The following is a 21,441-nucleotide window of genomic DNA, read 5'->3' as shown; positions in this document are numbered from 1 at the left end:
GCGGATCGCCTCCCCCATCTCCCAGAGCTTCCTAATGGTCTTTTGCTAATGAAGAGCGGTACAGTAATGTGGCATCCCAGCTTTGGCATCGTAAGAGGTGGCAGCAACAGCAAGACTCCGGTGTCTTAACCCCATGAGAAATCTCCCCCTTTTCTGGTGCCTTCCTCACCAGGAATATCCATGGTGTCGTATCGGTGGAGGAACAGCCAGGGTGAAGCTGGGGATGTTGGCAGCGATGGGGTGAAGGCTTGGCTGATGCTGGCGGAGCCTGGGGCTGTCCGCAGAGCATCCCTCCTTCACCTCCCACTCTGTGCACGTGATTTAATGAGTTCCCTTGCAGTCGGGTGAGAGGGACGTAGCCGATTTAGGAGCCTGGCATATTTGGGCTGGTGGTCCCTGCTCGGCACATCAGGACTCTCAACTCCAGCAGAGCTATCAAGGGTTTGTGCAGGGACCCCTCTGCCCTCGGAGTAGAGAGGGAGTGAGAAGAGGAGGTTGCCCACCCCACGTCTTTCTTGCTCAGTAAGGATTTTTAAGCCCAAACCATGTTTAGAAGTACAGTCCGCTGCCAGGTTGCATTAAAATCATCATTACAAGTAATTCCCCTCCGAGGCTGCTGGGACAGCGAGACTGGTTGCACATAAATGGAAAGGACTTTGGCTTACTTGGTGCTTGTTTATCGTCTGAAGCTTTCTGTCGCCTATCGACCCACTCCCAGGTCAGGCGATGTCCCCATGGAGCTCTTCCTGATGCGGATTACCATCCTTTTGCTGCTGCTGGGGTTATCTGGTTTCGATAAATAATCACAGAATAAAAACAACGCAGTCTCAGCAATCTCCCTCTCACACAGCCTCAAATGTGCACTGGTCCTTCGGCAGGAGTCAGGTGCATGGGGGACCCCACCTCAAGTTTTGGGGTGCCGGCATCACCGTGGGATGCACAGCTGACTGAGGGCTGCCATCCTCCGCGCAGGAGCACTGAGAGGTAAATGCGGAGCATGGTGGCTCTGAGTTGCTGAAGGCTAATCGGGTTTTGTCAAGCCCTGGGTCGAGCCTGTACTCGCTTTTCTTGTTTCTTTTTTCTTTTTATCCGTTGCTGAAGAGCCAGAGCATCTGAATTAAATAAATGGAGGAAATTTGGATGGTTTTGTTTACTTCTCCGGTGACTTAACGCCTTGTTCAGCTGTCAGAATAAACATATCAGCTATAGATTGAGTTTCTCTCCTCCACCCTTGACCAAAGGGATCTTCTGCGCGTGGAGGAACCTGTTTGTCCTGGCCAGGATAGGTGGGAGCAGAAGATGTCAGATACATACTGGGAGACTCTTTTCTTCTTTTTTAAATCAGTTTGGAATTTCCTCTTGAAATCACACTCGAGGGTTTGGTTAACTCCACTGCAAGTGAGGTAGTCACTGGTGTAATAGCTCCTCGGCTGGCTCAGCAGTTGTTCCTGATGCCCTCTCCCAAAGCAGTCCATCCTTCCAAGGTTTTCCACACCAGTTGTTAAACTGTTTCTGCTTCCAGAACAGATATCCCAAAAATGGCGTGCAATTTGCATTTCTTGACATCCTTTTAGTTAAAAGCACCTGCTTTCTGCATTGCCAGGTACATAGTAGGATGGGGTTTCCTTAATTTTGGATCTTTTAGGCTGGATTTTGCTCAAGGATTGTCACTATTTTTTGAAAAGTTGCACGTTCACCTGATACCGCTTTGCTGGGAAAGCAGCCGTGCGTGGAGCTGGTCCTTGGGGCCAAGCTGCTGGTGCTCTTTGCTGATTAAAACGGACGTACGTACCCAAGCACAGATTTAGATCTTGGCTCAAGGCCCTTGTCTGTGCTTCTGGCTGGCGTAGGTGTAGGTCTGCAGGGTTTTGAGGAAGAATTTTGGGTCAGGACAGGAGCTCACCACTCCTGGAGGAGCCTGGGCTCGAGCATTTCCAGTCCTCCCACCCCTCCAGCACATCCAGTTGGAGATGGATGCTCTGGGTCTACGTATGGACATTAGGTCCAGACTAAAACCCAAGCGTGTGAAGGTAGCTCTTAGGGGCCGCACGCCTCTGCTGCCTCCCAGGGGTTCAGCACGTCATCTCTGCTCAGAAATGAGCTCCGCTCATCCCTCTTGGCTGGGTCCCTATTTAATTTCTGCCATAATTATTTTCTGGTGCCCTGGGGTGCGGTCCTCTTGCCCTCCACACAGCAGTTGGGCACTGGAGCACTTCCACGCGGAGATTAAATGAACGAAGACTTTCCAAGCATTCACCAGCTCAGGGAGAAACGCTGTTTGAATGTAATGGTGGGTAAAGTGGAGGTTAGCAGGTGGAGTGAGTTTTGTGTGATGTCCTGCATTGAAGGGTCTCCTGGCAAAGCAGAGTAGAGCCAGAGGATTAATTTGGGTCCGGAGCTGATTTTGGAAAGTGATTTCCCAAAGCACCCCAAGATTTCATCTCCTGTGTGTCCGTGCGTGCAGCTAATTCTGCTTTACAGGGAGAAATTCGGTCTGCGGAGCTTCTGCCTGTATCTCTGGAAACTGAGATAAGCGTAATTGGAGCTCATGCTTCGAGGCACAAATTGTGTCTGCGGGGAATGGGAGGACTGGCCCTCTTCTGGTGCAATATTGTGCCACAGAGTTTTAAGGGGGAGTTTCTGGTGCTGTGTGGCTTTGTCTAACGGTGGAGATTGCACTGGCTCCATGAACCTTTAGAGAATAAGGTAAAATTCAGTATTAGCTGAATCAAAGCTGGTGGGTTTGATTTTTGGCCGGACCTCTTGGTGGGTACACCAAAACCCAGGTGTACCCCGTTTCTTTTTGTATAAAATATTCCAGTAGTTTTGGAAGAATCACATCACCATCATTGTTGTTTCTTCCTCTCACTCTGTTTTTTTTGAGTGTGGTAGCTGGTTGCATGAAGGACGGGAATCCTTTTCCAAAGCTTGCCATCGGTGGCTTCTGCTGTTCTCTAGCACCTCTTCTCCGAAGACCTCGGAGCTCTTTGTAATCATCTTCTGCTCGAAGAAGCTGGTATTATCCTGCTCTACTGAAGGGGAAACTGAAGTGCCCAGAGGTGACTCACTTCTTGTTGCAGGGCAAGTCAGGAGAAGAGCCGTGAACAGACTCCCAGAAACCTGCCTTTTGGCATTAAAGCAGGAAAAGGACTGGAGTTGTGGCAGGGTGATGACTGCGGAGTGGATGGAAAAAGGCAAAAATTAAAATAGTTTTGCACTCAAAGCCTAAGCTTTTCGCCACGAAGAAAATGCCTTGCTAGGCTGGTTTTTGTGTGTGCTGGTAACCATTTCGGACCCGGCGTTGCTTTGCCACTGCTCTGTGGAGCATCAAATGCAGATGGAAATAGCAAGGCTTCATGTTTGCAGCTCTGAAACAATATTTTGATCTTCTGGCTTAACCCTCGCTCCACTGACGCTGGGCTTTGCCAAAACAATTACTCTCTTACAGCTGTTCACAGCAATATCCTGCGGTATCAAGGCAATTGTACCAGTATAAATAAATTGGGAGATTTGTCCAGATGCAAAATAACCTGTCGAAAGCTACCCTCTGTTTTCTAGCAGGTAGTACCCTGATTTTGGATCGCGAGGTGTCTGTACAAAGAGCTGTGCCCACGCAGATGGGTGCTGCAGCCGTCCCCAGTTTCAGCCAGTGGCATTGCCAGCCACGTCGCAGAGTCAAATGGTCACTTGCTGTCACAAGCTCTGCTGAATCCAAACTGATTTATTCCTTAAAAACAACCCGAACAAAACAACCTCCTGCAATTGTTTCCCTTCCCGTTTGTGGCGGGCGATGGGATTAAGGTTTAACCTCTCTCTGCCTGGTCTGCGGGTGGCTTCGGAGGGAGCTTGGCAGGCACTTGCCTTTTCTCCCCGCAAGCCCCAGCTTGTCGAGGTCCGCAGGCTCCTGCACCTGAAACTTCTGCGCAAGCATTTTCCCCGCGCTCGGGGCGGGAGCGGCGATGTCTCATCGTGGGATGCCTTGGAACTCCATGGTGGGGGTCACGTAGCCAGGGCCCCCGCTCAGTACCACCGACTCGGTGGTCCACCACCTGGACCTCTAAGGCACTGGGCTCACTTTTTTGCCCCTGCTTCCCCGGACGGTCAGAGCCATCTTGCTGCACATCGTGCCAGGGTGGTGGGATGGTGGTGGGGTGTCCCGCTCTGCAGCTCAGTGCCCCCCATCAGGATGGAGGAGACGTGGCCTCGCGAAAGGCTCCTCTTCAGCAGAAAATGTCTCGCTGTGGCCGCAGGTAAAACACCTGGGGCTGCTTTGTGCCCCGCAGGTTGAGCTCAAGCCCCACTGCTGGAGGTGCAGGGACGTGCAGCGAGCACCAGCGGTTAGGCAGAGCTTTGATGTACTGGTTCCCTGTGCCGCCGCGTCCTGCAGGCCGGAAGTTTTGCTTTGGGACAACAGGATTAAAGAAAATTAATCCCCTTTGATCGAGCTTTTGAGGCTGAGTTTGGGGAGGTGCGTTGCCTCTGAAACCAGGAGGATCCTTGCAGGGGTTGCTAAGTACTTCAAATGCTTTGAATTCCAGGATTCCTCCATCGTCTGCCTGGGGACATCGGGTTTGTTTAAGCCATAATCCGTCGTTTAATCCATCCCAGGTACCGCGTCGTGCTCTCCTGCCACCTGCACGCTCAGGCGGCCTCAACCAGGTCCGTTTTTGGCCGCTCGTCTTCGTCGAGCGGCGCGGCGCAGGGCTGGAAGGCTGACACCTCTCCTCCTCTTTGAAGATTGCCGCTCCCAGCTCGGGATGGTTCCCTCCTCGCTTGTGCAAAGCCAGCTGGGCCAGTTCAACCCGCCCTCGCCGGCAGGTTAAACAAACCCGAGCAAAGCATTACGCTTCCGCCGTCTCGGCAAGGCAGACATCGACGTCCTCAGCTGGAAGAGGACGCCCGTCTCTGCCGCGTTGCTTCAGGTCTGTCCTTCGAGATCTTCCATCCTCAGAGAATGTGATACCATCGAGGAAATCCCAGGTTTCCAGCTGAGCTGCCGGTTGCCCTTCTAGTACGAGGTGATTTATCAGCAGGTACGAAACCCTCTTGGCGCGGTCCTCGCTGTGCAAATATCGAGCCGTCATTTGGGGTTTTTAAAGCAAAATGTAAGAACAAAGGCTGGAGCAATATCAGCTTGAAGCCGTGTGAGAAGTTTATTGCTAAATAAAAGGCAATAGCAGGGCTGAGTCTGTACGGCGTAGGCCTTGGGGAGATGAAGTCTCTGTAATAGCTGATACATGGCTTTTTTCCACCGATACTTTGAAACTTTGTTGTGTGAAGGAAGCCTGCTTCATCTGGTGGTAGGGCTGAGTTGCGAGTGGAGTTTGTTTTGGAGACAAGCTTTTGTTCGGTGCTCTGAGGCGCTATCGGGATGTGCTTGCACAGTGGGAAGGGACTAATTAGGTGGTACCAAGCAGGCAAGGGTGCTGCAGGTTCAGGAAACATCAGAATCGTCTGCAAGGCAAGGATTAGGAAAGACATGTGCCTTCGCTAAGATTTGGGGGCTAGAGCTATTTCTTTAGTGTGCTTATATCTTTATATGAATTAATTAGTGTGTTTCACAAGGCTCTGAAATTGATGCTGGGGGCTCTTTGTGCTCTTGGCAGCTGAAGAGAGCAGCTGGTGAATTTTTGTAGTCGCAGCAGCTTTTGAAGACGTGCGAATCGGAGGTTTTTAAGCCTCTGCTTGTTCGTACTGACACAAGAAAAATAACTTTCCAGAAGCACAAATGGGTCTTGCCTCTTGCATTAACAGAGACGCCGCGGCTCGAGTTCTTCCCAGTTCTCCGCTGCTGTTTTTCTCCTTCCCAAACAGATAAAACGAGGAACGCATGAACACTAAAATGTGATCTGAAGCCCGTTCTCAAGCTCCTGGGGGGCTTGGGATGAATTCAGTGCTTTTCACCAAGCTAGGTAACATCTTAAATTGCTGTGGCCACGACTCTCTGTTAAGGTTTTAAGCGAACCACCTTTTCCCTCCAAGCATGCGTGCAGCTCTTGCATCCCAAAAGGGTCCGGTGCTGACGGATGCAGGCTTGTGAATTCGCCCAGCGCAGGCATCTGCCCATGGAGCTGCCCTTCAAGACCCCCACGCGATGCGGCAGCATCGAGATCCTCCATCCTGGTGATGCCAGGAACATCCTGCTTGAGCTGCACCGAAACACGCTCCTTCACCACATCCTCTGTACACTTATGGCACTCTGGCATCTTCTCCAGCCAAGCAGCGTAAGGTTGTGACTTGTGAAATTGGAGAGGGAAAAAAAAAAAAAGAACAAGTGGTGGGAGAGGTTAGTCTTCCTCTGATGATCTTTTCTTATTATTTTTTTTCCCCCCGGACGCCACATCCTTCTGATGTGATTCTAGGAAAGCTTCCAAGCGCCAATTAGCAGTCCGATGGTGGTGCAGAAGATATTTTGATCCATGAATATTCTGAAAGAGAATAAATACGAGGAAAATTAGTGCAAATGGGAAGTGAGCAATCTTGTTGTAAACCATGATAAATGATTAACATTCCCGACTGTGGTTTTTTTACCCACCCTCCCTACTTGTAAAAGGCATTTGAATAAAAATAAGACCTTCTCGGCTGCGAGACATCATCGGGCTCCGTTGGATGGAGTTGGCAGAGGCACAGCTGTGGTGGCTCAACTCTTATCACCCGCAGGTGCCTGCTGCTCTCCCCCGTCTCGCCCTCGCTGCCCAGTTCGTGGTCTGGCACCTTCCCAGCAAACGCCGATGGGCTGGACTGTGCGTGGCGGAGGCTCGCAGCTGCTCAGGTGCTTGGCACAGCGGGCTGCAGTTGATTTGCAATGCCAGGCAAACCTCCCAAGTTTGTCTGTGAGATTCGCCAGCTCATCAGGCCAATTTGAGGGTGTTTGAGCAAACACTGAAGGAAAGAAAAGAGAGGAGTGAAATATGCACGCCGACATCAAAGCCTTGCTTTTCTCTGCCGGAGAGGGCTCAGACACTGTTCCTCCTCGCAGCGAGCGAGCTGGAGAGTGCACGCTACCTCATGGGACCCACCAATTAGTGCTGCTTTCGTTTAGGAAAAGGCATCACTCTCTTTCAGCCAGAGACAGTGGAAGAGGCAGAAGCTTTAGGCAGCAGAGTTGTGATCCTCACCCTTAGGTGAGGCTCCGATGCCCAGGTGAGGAGCTCCTCAGCTCATCCTCACACAGAAGGTCCAGATCACACCTAGAGTCCCCTGGCCAGGCTTCAGGGGTCACGTATCTTAACAAGGGGTCTTAAAACCAGCAAAACCCACGGGAGCTGCGGCTGCAGGTCGCCGGTCCCGGCCATGAGGGGCTTGGTTACTGCAGCACCAGCGTGTGCCGGCAGTCCCCACCGATGGACACGCTTCACCGGCGTGCTCTGTGCCCATACTCCAGGGCACAGACACGCTTTTAGGGGCTCTTGAGAAAGCTGGGTGAACGCACTGAGGGGACGCGCAGTGGGAGAGAGGCACGCTGGAAGCGCGGCATGGCGAAGGGCTGCTACCCCGACCGGGGGAAATTACCCGGGCTGGGAGGGCCGGTTCTTCCTGCCGGGATGGCTGGCAGGTTTTCTGCCGGCTCTCTACTGCCCTTTCCCTCTCCTTCCTTCCCCGTCTCTTGATCCCCAGCCACCCGGAGGGGGACTTGACTGGCTGCTTTGTTTCAAATGTTGCTGCCTCATTGGTTCCCGGCTCAAATCTCCTCTATTCCTGCTCCGCTTCTTGCAAGCTTCGTCTTTAACCCCTCCGAGCCTCGCGGCAGCCGCCCTGCCATCTCCTCTCCCGGCTATTCCTCCCTCCGCGCTCTCTCGACGGATTACCGGCCTCGCGGCGTGGGCGAGAGTTCAACGGCAGCGGCGCTCCCAGTCCTGGAAAATGGTAATAATGCCTGTTAAATCGTGGGGCCGTAGCGCCGGCGTTAGTCACTGCGTTGGGCGCGGGGAGACAGCGGCAAGCTGTTATTTCAGTCACTGACTTCGGAGTGGGACTCACCGCTGTGGGAAGTGAGTAGGACAAGCTTTGCTCAGCAAGCAGCTTTGCCTCCCTGGACCCCTTCTGGGGTACACCGGGGTTAACCGCGCTGCTCACTCCTGTCCCAGTCCGTCCCCGGCATCCAACCGCCGGAGGATGAAGGAGAGGAAAGTCCAGCCGTCCCGGTACAAGCCCGGAGCCCACGGGAGCCCAGTGGCAGGAGCGTCTGCCTGCAAAACCGGTTCTGGAGGGCGATAAGAGCAGGTTGGGAAGTACGTGAAGCTGGGAAAGTCAGCACTGCGGCGGGGAGGGGGAGAAAACACCGGTGGGGAGAGCTGTGTGCCAGGACCACTGCGTTGGCTTGGTCCTCCATAGGCAGTGATCGTGTCCCCCACGGGGCCAGGAGCGGCCATCGGGGTCCAGGAACCAGGTGGGGGGTCTGGGAGCGTGGACCCCGGCTGGCCTGGGGAGCTGATGGCAGATTGCCCCAATCCATAGGTCTCCCCACATCCCGGCCCCCGTCCTGCGCTCGTCCGCCCATCGCTCGCCGGTGCTGGGGGAGGCGCTTTGGAGTTTGCAGCGTCAGGAGTTGGAAGCTCTGCCGCTGGCCCGGAGCGTTGGGCCGGAGCTGCCGGCCTCCAGCGTGAGCTGTGACACCCCCCCCAGCCCCCTTTGCCCCACAAGGGGCCACCCGTGCACGGTTTTGGGGGGGTTCCTTAGTCCCCACGCCTCTCTCGGGGCGAGGGCTTGGAGTGATCTTCTCTCCCTCCTCCCCCTCTGGCTTGCAGGAAGCAGGAGGATGGTGAAGGTGAGTAATGCAGAGTCTGGCTGATTTTTATGTTTGGTTTTTTTAATGAGTTTTAACCAGGCTGTTTTGGGAAGGGGGAGCACTGAGGGGGAGGCTCTCAGAGGAGGTTTATTCCCTTTCTGAGCCTGAGCCTGAGCCTGGTTGGGCGGCTGTTGGAGACGCGCGGAGCAACAGGGGATCTCTCCATCTTGCTGGCTGAAGCAGGTCTGTTGTTCGTTAGCGGCGCTGTGAGGTGAGGCCGGTGTTTCGGGGGGAAACAGAGTTATTTCTGGCAAGGAAGATGGGAGGGACTCTCATTTTCCTTGCGCGTAGGGGTGAGCCTGTTTGCATGGGAAGGAAAAGGGGAAAAACTGAAAACCCAGCAAGCAGGGGAAAACTGAACCCCACATCTGTGCCACACACAGGGTTTGGACTTTAAAAACTGGATATCCCTTTGGCAGGGCGTCCTGCTCGGCCACAGATGGCACACAGGTTAATGATGTGGAAGGGCTCGTCGCTGGCTAACACTTCCCAGCTGGTGGCAAGCAAAAGGTTGTTCTTGCGTGGAAACAAGAGGAATATGTCAACAAGGAAATAATGTCACCCGGAGCCAGCTGCCTGCTGGCACGGTGGGAACGAGGCTTTGGGGATTTGTAAGACCCCCTAAAACCCCTTATGTCCGAGCCTGACCTGGCCTGAAGAGAAGACCTGAATGCCAGAGTCAGTTCTGAAGGGGTGCATTGGGTGACAGTGCTGGCACCCGGGGGGTTCCTCTTGCTCTTGGGTGTCCCATGGGCTCCTCTGAACCTCGGAGGAGGCTCTGGGTGAGCTGAGCTGACGCCAGGGGCAGCCAGGACTCCAGAGCCCCCTCTGTGTGGGTTTTTTTTGTTTGTTTTTTTCCTCAAGCACCACGTAATTTATCCAACTTCTGAGCGTCCTCAGCTAAAATTGTGTCTCAAAATCCAAACTTCACCTGTATCAGGCAGAAAGTCTCTTTGCAGAGCCTGGGGTAGGGAGACCAGCTCTGAGATGTGAACGCGGTGCAGCTGCAAGACAAACAGCCCCTTTCTGCTGCTCCGGGGAGCAGGAGCAGCTGGACCAGATGTTTATTTTGCTGGGCCCAATGTGTTTAAAGAGGAGGCGAGTGTGTGAACCATGTACAGCTGCACCAGAGATTTATTCTTAGGCACAGGGACAAACGGGACGCTGCTTCTGGATCCTGCCGGGGATCTGTTAAATCTGTTTGCCATTTGTCCACGCAAATGGCAGGACACTCTCCTGCCAATGGACATTCAAATCTATCAGTTTCAGATTTTATGCAAGGGAACAAATTGTCTGCGTGCACCTTTGTCAGCTTTTTTTTCCCCCCTTTATTTTTCATTTGAAAGCTGCTAGCAAACTCCCCGCCAGCGTTAACATAGGTTTCGGGGTGTTTGTCAGCAATGGAGAATATTCTGCTGTTTTGTTTACTCAGGGCTGCTAGAAGCGTTAGTTAATGGCTAACTAATTAAACAAAGCAGAGATAAAGGGAATCTGACCTGGGCTAGGACAGGGCTGAGGAATGTGCATAGCTCTGGTGGAGGCGAATATCTAGCCAAGAGGGGGGAACGTGGGGGAGATGTTAACCCGCTCTTAACCCCTTCCTCCTTTCGCAGAGAGTCCCTTCCCACCATCGAGATCTCCTCCAGGCTCGGCTCAGCCCCCATGTCCCTTTGCGCTGCCTGTTTTCCCCCAGCCAGCCCCAAAAGGATTATTTTTTGCAAAGCCAAGGTAGATTTGGAGGCTGATTAGCTTAACTAGCAGGGTCCCAAGGCACTCGGATGCTCCAACCTCCGGTGTGCAAGTTGATGTATATCCTCCAGGTACATATAGTTTCCTTAGACTTCCCTGCAGTCAAACACAAAGTGAGCGTTTTTTAAACATCCCAGTTTAAAGTTCAGCGATTATCTCCCAAAACCAGGAGACCCTTTGCCATCCAGAAACCGGACTTTTGTCCACACAGCGATTCTCCGCAAAGGCTCCTGCATGCGAGGAAGGATCCTGTGCAAAGGAAGGTGGTGTTTGGGAGCTACAGGTGCAGGTGAAAGGAGGGACCAGCCTTGGTTTTCCTTTTAGGCGCAGTCCTGCCACAGGGATGGCCTGAAATGTCTGTTCCTCACCAAAACAGCAGCAGTCTGCCTGGGCTAGAAGCTACGGGAAGCCGACGTGGTGCTTGCTGTGACCGTAAAAGGATGAACTGAACAAAAGCACCCGCCCCGGGGTTACTTTTTAGCCATCAGGGTCTAGAACGTGAAGTTTTCCTGGCTCGGGAATCCCGTAAACCCACTGGCTGCACGTTCACACCTTTGTTTACCCCTAGTTAATGTATTTGCTTGTGCACAGTGCAGTTCAGGATTCAACGCAGCCCAAGCCGGCGCTGGATTGTGCTGAAGAGAGCCCGAGAGCGGCTATGTCAGACCCCTGGGGTGAGCAGGTAAAACAGTGGATCGCAAATATATGGGATTCCCTCCGTTTTTTAAAGGGAGACCAGGATGGAGGTGGAGGCATCCAGGCAGAGAAAAACTTTGCTAATGGATCGGGGATTTATTCAGAAAACCTCAAAGATTGGGAAAGCTGGAGAGTAGGGAGTGCCTTTGTGGACGCCTTGGACGTGGCGGGATGCTGGAGCACTGGAGTTGGGATTTCCTGTGTGGAGAAAGGGATTGTCTCGGGAGCTGTTCAGTTTCGCGCCGGGCAGCCTGTCGGAAGCAGATTCAGGGAGACTAAAATGGAAGGAAACAGCCACAATCACCACCCGAAGGCAGTGAAAGTGGGAAAAACGGATCTGCCTCATGGCAGCCCTGGCTCTGCCGCTCTCCCCGTGCCCGCAGCAGGATTTTGGCATTGTCCCTGAGTCCCTGTGTGTCCCAGGATTGTCCCCCTTTTGCGGGATGGGGACAGTGTGCATAGTGGTGGGGTGTCACCCAGCTCCACCAGGATTCAGCCTCTCGACTCGACTGACTTCAGTCCCCTTTCAAATTTTGTCAGCTTGCTTCTAGCCTGGTCCCAGGCACCGGCCACTGTGAAACCAGCCGGTGGGGTTAGGCACTAAAGGTCACGCTCGAATTGCATCCCACCAGCCACAGGGTCTCCCCAAAATCCTCCTGGTGAGCTCCTTTTGGGTTTGGGCACTGCAGGATGGCACTGCTCCTTCTGAAACTGGAGAAATGAGGGAGTTAAACAAACAAACCTTAAATAGTGGCCTAAAATGCCAGGCTTCCTTGGGTTTGTTTTACTCAGCTGCCTCCATGTCCCCCATCCCGTGTGGGAGGGGTGTGCTTCCTCCCAGCCGCCTGCTTTTACTAACAAACAAATAAAAACCGGTTTTTCCTCTGCTGATGGGCTTTTGCCAGCGAGACGCAGGGCTGGAGCTGGACATGGTGAGAGGCTTGCACCATCGTAGCTTGGTAGGCTCATCCCCGTGGTGGCATTCCCCTGGTGCCGGCGCGCTGTGTCCCCGGAGAGGGGATTTTTTGGTACTTTTTTTGATGTTTTAAAGCCCAAGCTGCTTCTCACGTGAAAGCACCGACCTGCTGGTTTCAGGCAAGCGAAAGGTGGGTTAATTTGCAGCTTCGTCCTCTTCTCTCCCTGGGGCTTGCACCTAAGGTGAGCAGCATCCATGTATGGACACCGGGGCTCGCACTCAAGCAGGAACCTGTTTAAAAGCATCATCTGACCCCCATTAATTACAGCACCTCCTGGACCATGGCTCGCCGAGTGCCAGCAGATCCCCGGCAGCGGCTGTGAACCGAGCTCTGTCACCCGCCGAGTCCAGAACAAGCCGGTAGTTACGGAGATCAGCTGGTTTTGGCAACCGCCAGCAGACTTGGCAGCTCTCGATCCCGCTGCCAGCGGGCAGGTGCTGGTGTTGCCATCAGTAGCCGGAGTGCTGAGGTGGAAATAGCCGGCGCTACCGGTCTTTCCAGGCTGCGGCGAGGGTGTTTCAGCAAGGGGACGCTTTTCTCACTCACCCCTTGTTCTGCATTCACTGCACCGACCACTGGCACCCCATGTGTATGGGGCTGGACCCAGAGGACGCTCAGCAGGTATTTAATGGGGGAGAAAAAAAAAATCAGAGTTTAAGGTCCTTAAGCTGCTTTAGGAGCATTTTGAGTTGCTAATCTTTCCCCTCGACTGACGCTGGTGTTTAATAGGGTCCAATAGCTCCAACCTGTTTCTCTCTGGCTCTCGTCCTGGTTGGAATATCAGCCGAGCCACAATGCACAAGAGCGAGGGCTCACTTTCAAGTGCTCTTGCTTTAGCCCTGGGTGTGATGGTATCCATCTAAAGCTTGATTTCTTTTTTTTCTCTTTACTGCAACTCAGAAATTTTTTATTTTCCTCTCCCGGGTCGGGAGGAGCAGGATTGCGCCGACTTCCAGCATCTGCTCCGCTGCAGAAACTATTGAAACAATTCAAAAAAACAACCTGAAATTGTTGATATAGGGGAGGCTTGCCAGTGCTCCGGGCTCCCGCTGGGCAGGATCGATCGTGTACCTTTGAGCTTGAAAGGATGCGGGCGTTTGGACGATGTAAACAAGCCTCTATTGTGCCTGGCTGCGGGTGTTTACACCAGGAAAATTGGCGTGGCTGTCCACCCTGGGGCCAGGCTTCCTCTGCAGCCACAGCTCTTCATCCTGGGAGACTGAGATGCGTTCAGGGATAGTCTCAAATACACCGTGAATGAACAAAACTTGTAAATAAATAAAGAAAACTGGCTGTATTCAGTGGCTTTGTCTTTGCAGCCTGCAAAGGGAAACTGTATAACTTGTTGGGCGAAAACTGGGTTTGAATTTCATGCTGAAAACGTGCTGGCCATGCTGCTAAGTTTAGTTTCAGCAGCCTTGACTTGTATTTTAGGCTCCTCGACCTGTATTTAAGTGCCTGAGTAAACAGTCTCTTGTTCTCACTCAGGCTGAACATCTGCGTGCCTGACTTTTTGCAGGTCAGGCTGTTTTTCTTGTCGGTTTATTCAGCTTGTAACTTAAAATGCTGCCTTAAAACCACACTTAAAAGTGGTTTCAAATGACACCCTTTTACCTAAAGGCTTAAGGAATGGTGTTAGTCACCGACGTCCAGCGAAATGACCTTTTCCCGCGTGTCGCTGGACTGCCCGGGCTTGCATTCGCTACCAGCTTGCTTTCCTTGTTGTACCTTGTGTGTTTCATTTTTTTAAAAAAAAATCTCCTAGCTTTTAATTGTGGGAGGGTTTTTTGCTTAGTTTTTAAATTTAGGAGCATTACATCAAAGAGAGGAGGGATGCAGAAGAATGTCTGCGAGACTGGGGCTCCCAAAACTTCCCTTCTCCTGGAAGAAACATAATGCCTGTGCAAGTTACGCTGGGGAGGAAGCAAAGACAAGTGGAAAGAAGCAGGATTATCCCAGAAGGGAGAAGACCCCTGCCTCGTGCCACCCCTTTATGGCTTCAGGAAGACAACTGCAACAGTTGCGGAGAGGAGAAGGACATCCCCAACCGTCTCTGTGGGTCGTGTGAGCTGCCGAATCCCTGGCAGCAGCATTATCTCACCTCCAGGACAGGCAAAAGTGCGGGGGTTGCGGTGGAAGGAAGCAGAGTCCAGCCCCAGCTGGGCTTGGAAATGCCTTTGCAGTGAGGACAGGCGTTAGTAATCCAAGCCTGTGTTGTCCCGTGATTCACGGAGGCAACGGTGCTTCCCGGGGCTGAGCCGGGATGCATGGCCCCCATGGAGGCTCCGAGAAGACTTGCTGCTGCTTTAGTGTCGCACCAAAAGCACCCCAGGCCCCTCCGCTACCTCTTGGAGAGGTGCTGCACGCCACCGGCTTTTTTTTCATGGAGAACTGTGCAGGATCAGTCACCAGGGTCCAAAACAGGACCTGAATCTGGAAGACAGTAATCGTAACCAAAGTTGTTCCATGATGCAGAGATGCATGTGAACTCCACCGTCCCCATCTTGGCAACACGTCGCATGTGCTTGAGAAAACACCTTTAATTAGGGAGATTTTGCTCGAGGTCCTGGCTAGGCACCCGTCCACCTGCCTGCTGGGCTTGGGCAGACCTCCACGCCGCTCCATATCCAACCAGTTCCCTGTCACTTCAGGGCAGCTGGTGGTGGGGAGCCAGGAGAAGACACTGCAAGGGGTTTCTTTGGATTCGTCTGTGGCCGGCTAACGAGCCCAGAGCAGTGCAGGGTCAGTGTTTTACCCTTAGGTGCCTGTTCAGCTGCTAGAGTTTAACTTCAGTATAATGATGAATACCTGCTGATTCCCTTGTGTGTCCGAGTGGGTGTTTTCTGCCCCAAGGAGGCTGCAATATGCTGGTTGAAGCCCTTGGGGGGACAGTTGCCAAACTTTGGCTGCAGACCAGCGGAAGAGTAATTGCAGTGCTGCAAAACACTTGCAAGATCAGCCCTAAATCCCTGGGTGCTGGGACACTGTGTCAGGGGAAGCCATTCGTGGAATGGCTGGAGGAAGAGCCGAGGAAATTGTCCACCCAGGTGGTGACAAAGAAGGACGGCAGGTTGAGGAGCCGAAGCTCATTGCAGGGAATTTTCTCATGCGCTGTACAGGCGGGCAGCCTGGAGCCCCGAAAAGCTCCCTTGGTTGCCCTGGTTTGCAATCACTGCCTTCGCTTTAAAAAAATAAAGGCAGGAGGGACCTGCAAATGCATCTTCAAACAAGCGGAAAAAATGGGGGATGAGAAGGACCGGTGGGGGATTGCAAACGCAGCTGCGAGGTCAGGTGGGCTATAATAACCCGCCTGGACGGGGAGCAGCCTAACGAAGCTCAGGGCTTACAGTCACTCAAGGTGTTTCCTTTTTGGCACATGTGTGGCAAGTAATTATTTTGCCAGAGAGCAAGGTCACTTTCTAAAGAAGGGGCTGTTCATTTTATGGCTTGCTGAGGTCACTGGTGCACTGCCCACCTCTCCCTCCTCCTCCAGGCTTCATTTTGTCCCCCTTCTTTGCCCCTCAGGTCTTCTAGCCGGCCTCACCATGTTCAGCAAGAAGAAGAAACGCATCGAGATCTCTGCTCCCTCCAACTTTGAGCACCGCGTCCACACCGGCTACGACCAGCAAGAGCAGAAATTCACAGGGCTGCCACGGCAATGGCAGGGCATCATCGAGGAGTCGGCCAAGCGCCCCAAGCCACTGGTGGACCCTGTCTGCATCACTGCCATCCAGCACGGCTCTCAGAAGGTAGGCAGCTCTGCCACCGTGGCCTCTGCCCTCTCGGGGAGGGCTGATGATACTGCTTTAGGGGCCAGAAAGCCAGGCTGGGGATAATTTGGGCTCTGTGCCCTCTCCCTGGGGTGCCACGGAGCAGGTAAGGTGACAGTTTGGTCTCTAATCTGTGCAGGCGGCAGCGGCATCCCCACAGCCAACTGCCTGCCCCTTCCCTGCTCGGTGCGGGGCTGTGCGGGACAGGGACCACCCAGCTGCCACCCACACAGTGTGAAAACCTCTCCCGCATCCTCCTAGCAGCTGGAAAAAAAACACCCTACAGGAAAACGCCAGGGAAAAACAGTGTCTGTTCCTTCCCATCTCATCCCCTCCCCATGCCTGTGTTTCCCCAAGCTGCCATTACGTCGTTTTTTTAAAGTCTGGCTTGTCTGCTCCCCTCAGTTGAGGACACCCACGCCACCCCCATGCCCCAGCTCTGCTGTTCCTCCACCTTCACCCTAATTAAAGTCCCCGGCACTGGCCATGGTGCGACCAGCATGCCCAGCGCTGGCGTTCCTGCGCAGCCAGCGGCTTCGCTCACTCGGCTGGTTTGCCCCGGACAATGGGGCGGCTCCAGCAGCCGTGAGTAACGCTGGCTGCAGCCTTTCCGAGTGAAGCCAGCTGGGCAATTCTGCTGACCCAAAAAGATGCCAAAACCGGTGGGGCCCCTCGGTGCTGCCAAGCCCCATGGCTCGTGGTTGGGAGCCTCTGCATCCCATGCAGCTGGGGTTTGTTGTGGAGGTACAGGCTCGGCTCGCTTGTCAAGGAAATAACCTCCTCCCCAAGGCGGTGGGAGGAGGAGGAGGAGGAAGAGGAGGGGATATAAATAGCCAAGGATGTGCTGTGCTCGCTTACCCTGTGTGGAGGTGCTTGCTGCAGGGGAAGGCATCCTCTTCAGAGGAAGGCGAGAGGTCTAGGGGATGAGGATGGGATGGCTCCCACTATCCCCTCGCCTCTGGCTGCATGGTTGTGCCCTCCGAGGCTCAAGTCCATGAGGGTGCAGATCCCTCCCTGAGAGCTGGGAAACAGGGCATGTCCTTCCCCACTCCAGCCAGTCTGATACTGGGAGCCGAGGGAACCCTCTCTGCGCAGCCCACAGCTCCACAGTTTGGGTGTCCTGCCTGGCTGGGACCTGCCTTCCAGCATCAGGCTTCATTTTTACCTGCTCTGCTCTTCCCCTTTGCTCTGAGGTGGCATTCGGGACAGGCTCATTAACATTTGGCTAAACGAACCATGTCTGCCCTCACCTCCTGCATCTCCTCTCCCTCCTCCATGGGTCGATGACACTGAGGGGAGGAGGACCAGCACCTGCCCCAGAGCTTTGCTGGGACTGGACCCCAGCCAGGAACAAAACCTGCTGCCTCTGCACAGTTACTAATAATGGTGTTCTGGGGGCAGACGGAGCCCCCTGGGCACAAGCCAGGGGACGAGGCACTGCCAGCAGCCCTCCAGACCCTTCCCTGTGAGCCCCCTGAGTGGGGCTGGGTCTGGCCAAATGCTTCTCGGGTGCGTGCTGCCTTTTGGGGCGCTTGGCCCGTCCTGGAGGAGAGGCACGAGGCTGGCTCCAGCTCCTCGAGGGACAGCCCTGTTATTTTAGTGCCTAGAAACGTCCCGGTGGGGCATGGGGCTGCTGGGGAAAGGCAGAGTCCCCTCCCCTCTCTCCCAGCCTCCAGCATCCTCCTCCGTGAGGCTGCACAGCCCCGCTGGGCTCAGCCACCTCCCGGCACTCAACTGGACCGAGGTGGCATCAGCACCAGCCCCTGGAGACCCTGTCCCCTCCCCTCCCCACGTCCCCTCTGTGTGAGCCATGTCCCCATCACCACCAGGCATTTCATTTTCATTTTTTTTTATTTTCTTCCCTTTTTTTTTCTTTTTTTTTTTTTTCTGTTGTTCTGTTTGTGCTTTGTGTTCCTGTCCGCCTCCCGTCCCACGTCCTGCTCAAAGACCATCGTGCGGGGCAGCAAAGCCGCCAAGGACGGCTCCCTGACCTGGCTGCTGGACGAGTTTGAGAACATGTCCGTGTCCCGTTCCAATTCTCTGCGCAGGGACAGCCCCCCCTTCCCGCCCCGCCGCGACCAGCTCTACCAGGAGAATGGCCTCTCCGAGGGCCCGGCCGCTGCCCGGCCGCACGAGGATGCCGGCAGGAGCAAGGAGAAGAGCCGTCACGGGGCCAGAAGCGAGCTAGAGCAGGGCAAGGAGAGACCCCGGGAGAGGGAGGACCAACGCGCCCACCACCACCAGCAGCCCCGTGGGCAGGAACCTGGCCCCAAACCCGCTCCCCCTGCCAGCGGCCGCCCGCCCCCTCCCGAGTACCCCAAAACCCCGGCCGAGCGAGACGGCTGGCGGGACTACCCTGCCGACAGGGACTACAGCGAGCCGGCAGACCGGGTGGTGCGGCGGGAGCGCCCCGAGCCCTCCGACAAGCGCCCCAAATCCACCTACGCCGGCGAGACCAGCCCACAATCCCCCCGGGACAAACGCCCGCTCTCCGGGCCCAATATCCGGACTCCCAACATCCCCATCTCTGAAGGGGTGATGAAGACGGCTCAGCAGACGGGACGGCCTTTTAATACCTACCCGCGGGCTGAGACCGACCCCGGCAGGGGCGCAGGTTCACAGGTAAAGGTTCCCACCCTGCTCCCCCCCGCTCCGACCAGATCCGCTTGGCAGCAACCTCTCCTTCCCTGGCTGTGCAGCCCAGGGGAGCTTTTCCTCGCTCTGCCTCTCCTCCGCCTCCTAGAAAAGCAGCCTCTCTCCTCTGCTTCCTAAGCAAGTGCCAGCTAACGGGCTCCTACACTCCAATTAAGACCGGTAGGACCGGCACATGCCGAAGACCACCGGCCCCACGGGCGCTCTGTGCTTTCCTTGTGGCACCGGCCCCATCCTTGTCTCCGAAGCAGCCTCTGGCTCCCCCGCTGTCTCCTCTTCCCTCTTCCTTGGTCCTTCCAAGCCTGTCTAGCACAAACCTTTCCTTCGGCAGCGCCCGGCCCCGCTATCACCTCTCCACTCGCTTGGTTGGAGGCTGCAGGGTCGGTGCCCAGCATTTTGGGGACAGCGGCAAAATCCTAGCTCCAGCCGTGTGCTACCCTGGGCTTTTGGTGGCTGACGTCCCTCTCCTCCCATCTCTTTGCAGGCAGAGCACCGGCCCGGACGACTGCAAGAGGTGGCATCCAATGGGCCGGTGAGCGGTGGTGCCGGCTCCTCCCGAGCCCACCCCCCTGGCCCGCCACGCTCCAAAAACCCTGAGCCATCCCATCCCGGCCTCACCCCGCACGCCTCGGATCCCCACCTTGCTCGCCAGCCACCCACCGGCCCCCCGCCACCCCCGGCAGGGCCGCAGCAGCCCCGCTCGCCCCAACGTGAACCCCAGCGCGTCTCCCATGAGCAATTTCGGGCAGCCCTGCAGATGGTGGTGGATCCCGGAGACCCCCGCACCTACCTGGACAACTTCATCAAGATCGGTGAGGGCTCCACCGGCATCGTCTGCATTGCCACCGTCAAGAGCACCGGCAAGCTGGTGGCCGTGAAGAAGATGGACCTGCGCAAGCAGCAGCGGCGTGAGCTGCTCTTTAACGAGGTGAGGCAGAGCAGGGACCCCCTCAGGGACCCGCTTTTGGGTGTTGCGCGCTGTCGGTGGGCTCAATCGCAGTCTCCACTCGGCAGGTGGTGATCATGCGGGACTACCAGCACGAGAACGTGGTGGAGATGTACAACAGCTACCTGGTGGGCGACGAGCTCTGGGTGGTGATGGAGTTCCTGGAGGGCGGCGCCTTGACCGACATCGTCACGCACACCAGGTACGTCCTGGGGACCCCCACGTTTGTCCCCCCTTCACCGGCTTGGCACTGGGGTCTGCCCCCTGGCATGCTTGGCTCTCGCCTCCCACCCTCTCTATCGGCTCGTAGGATGAATGAGGAGCAGATCGCGGCCGTCTGCTTGGCCGTCCTGAAGGCCCTCTCCGTCCTCCACGCACAGGGCGTCATCCACCGCGACATCAAGAGTGACTCCATCCTCCTCACGCACGATGGCAGGGTAAGTGCCGTGGTGGGGTACAGCGGTGGCAGGTACAGAGCCTCCCGGCCAGCCAAAACGCGGTGGCAGCCCTTCTCACCGGTCCCCTTCCCCGGCTTTTTAGGTGAAACTCTCTGATTTCGGGTTTTGTGCCCAAGTGAACAAGGAGGTGCCGCGACGGAAGTCGCTGGTGGGGACCCCGTACTGGATGGCACCAGAGCTCATCTCCCGACTGCCCTACGGCCCGGAGGTGAGCGTGCCGCAGGTTTGGGGTATGCGGGGCGGGTTTGGGGGCGCAGGGTGGCCTCACCCCTGAATTAACCCCTGGCTTTACCATGTCCCCCCCCACCCCACAGGTTGATATCTGGTCCCTGGGCGTGATGGTTATTGAGATGGTCGACGGGGAGCCGCCCTATTTTAATGAGCCGCCGTTAAAGGCCATGAAGATGATCCGAGACAATCTGCCCCCCAAGCTTAAAAACGTGCACAAGGTAAAGGGGGGGGGGGGGCGACAGGCCATCCTGGGGAGGGGGAAAACCCTCCAGGGGCTCCCTGAGGTCCCCTGGGATGTGTCCACCCACCCCGGGATGTTGCTGACAGCCGCCCCACTCCCTCCCCACAGGTTTCACCCTCCCTCAAAGGCTTCCTCGACCGCATGCTGGTGCGGGACCCGGTGCAGCGGGCCACCGCCAACGAACTCTTGAAGCACCCCTTCCTGGGCAAAGCGGGGCCCCCCTCCTGCATCGTCCCCCTCATGCGCCAAAACCGCATGCGGTGAGGAGCCGGCAGTGCTAGTGGCCACCCCGGCACCCTCCTGGCCCTCACCGTTGCCTCGTAACTGGATTCGTGACTGTGCCACTACTGTTGGGGCGCTGGCGGGGTCATGGACCCCCCTGCACCGTACTACTGAGCCGGGGAGCAGCCAGGGAGGGGGGACGGCTCGGTTTTGATGACTTCACCGACGCTCCGCGCAGGGCCAGCGGCGAGGCCACGCGGTGACACTGTCCCAGTGTGTCCCCCCCCCTGCTTTCTGGCAGAGATTTGGGCTGGGGGCTTATCCCACCCTGGACCCGGTGTCGCCCCCATCCTGGGGAGCAGTTTGGGACATCTCCCCCCTTACTTTTTCCTTTAAATTCCCTTTTTTAATCCCTATCCGGCCCCAGGGTTGGGCCACCACCTGCATCTCCGGGGTGGGGGGGGAACAACACATGTCCCCAACACTACGGCCCCGCGGCCACACTACTGATTCGGGGTCCTTACCACCCCCCCACCCCTTCCAAACATGTTTTTGTTCTTTTGGGGTTTTTTGTTCTTTTTTTTTTTGTTCCCCTCCCGTTTTGTTATTTTACAAAGCTATTTATATTGTCGTTTTGTAATGCCGCAGTATGGGGTGGCCCCAGGGCCGGCATGGGGACCCCTGGAGATTACACGTGTCCTTTTGGAGACA

General features: G+C 55.5%; 2 protein-coding genes across 7 annotated transcripts in view; one reads left to right on the top strand and one right to left on the bottom strand.

Moving 5' to 3' along the window:
* The window catches only part of LOC138683913 (uncharacterized), an 11,335-nt gene extending 7,212 nt beyond the window's left edge, over window positions 1-4,123 (bottom strand). Inside the window, exon 1 of the mRNA XM_069777226.1 lies at window positions 4,076-4,123. Coding sequence (XP_069633327.1) covers window positions 4,076-4,123 — 48 coding nt within the window. The remainder of the gene's footprint in view (window positions 1-4,075) is intronic.
* Window positions 1-21,441, top strand: part of LOC138683950 (serine/threonine-protein kinase PAK 4-like) — a 27,508-nt gene extending 6,067 nt beyond the window's left edge. Inside the window, exons 1-9 of one of the 6 annotated variants that reach the window (XM_069777375.1) lie at window positions 7,553-7,866; window positions 15,736-15,959; window positions 17,928-18,602; window positions 19,117-19,560; window positions 19,647-19,780; window positions 19,889-20,015; window positions 20,119-20,244; window positions 20,351-20,485; window positions 20,617-21,441. In XM_069777375.1, coding sequence (XP_069633476.1) covers window positions 7,656-7,866; window positions 15,736-15,959; window positions 17,928-18,602; window positions 19,117-19,560; window positions 19,647-19,780; window positions 19,889-20,015; window positions 20,119-20,244; window positions 20,351-20,485; window positions 20,617-20,772 — 2,232 coding nt within the window. In that variant the 5' untranslated portion in view covers window positions 7,553-7,655 and the 3' untranslated portion in view covers window positions 20,773-21,441. Of the gene's footprint in view, window positions 1-7,552; window positions 7,867-7,958; window positions 8,232-8,557; window positions 8,768-15,735; window positions 15,960-17,927; window positions 18,603-19,116; window positions 19,561-19,646; window positions 19,781-19,888; window positions 20,016-20,118; window positions 20,245-20,350; window positions 20,486-20,616 lie in introns of those variants that run through there. The other 5 variants (XM_069777380.1, XM_069777378.1, XM_069777377.1 and 2 more) reach the window with 5 other exon arrangements.

Source organism: Haliaeetus albicilla, chromosome Z, assembly GCF_947461875.1.
Source record: "Haliaeetus albicilla chromosome Z, bHalAlb1.1, whole genome shotgun sequence".
NCBI lineage: Eukaryota > Metazoa > Chordata > Aves > Accipitriformes > Accipitridae > Haliaeetus > Haliaeetus albicilla.
The sequence above is the reverse complement of the archived record's forward strand: the minus strand, read 5'-3'. Positions and strand labels throughout refer to the sequence as shown.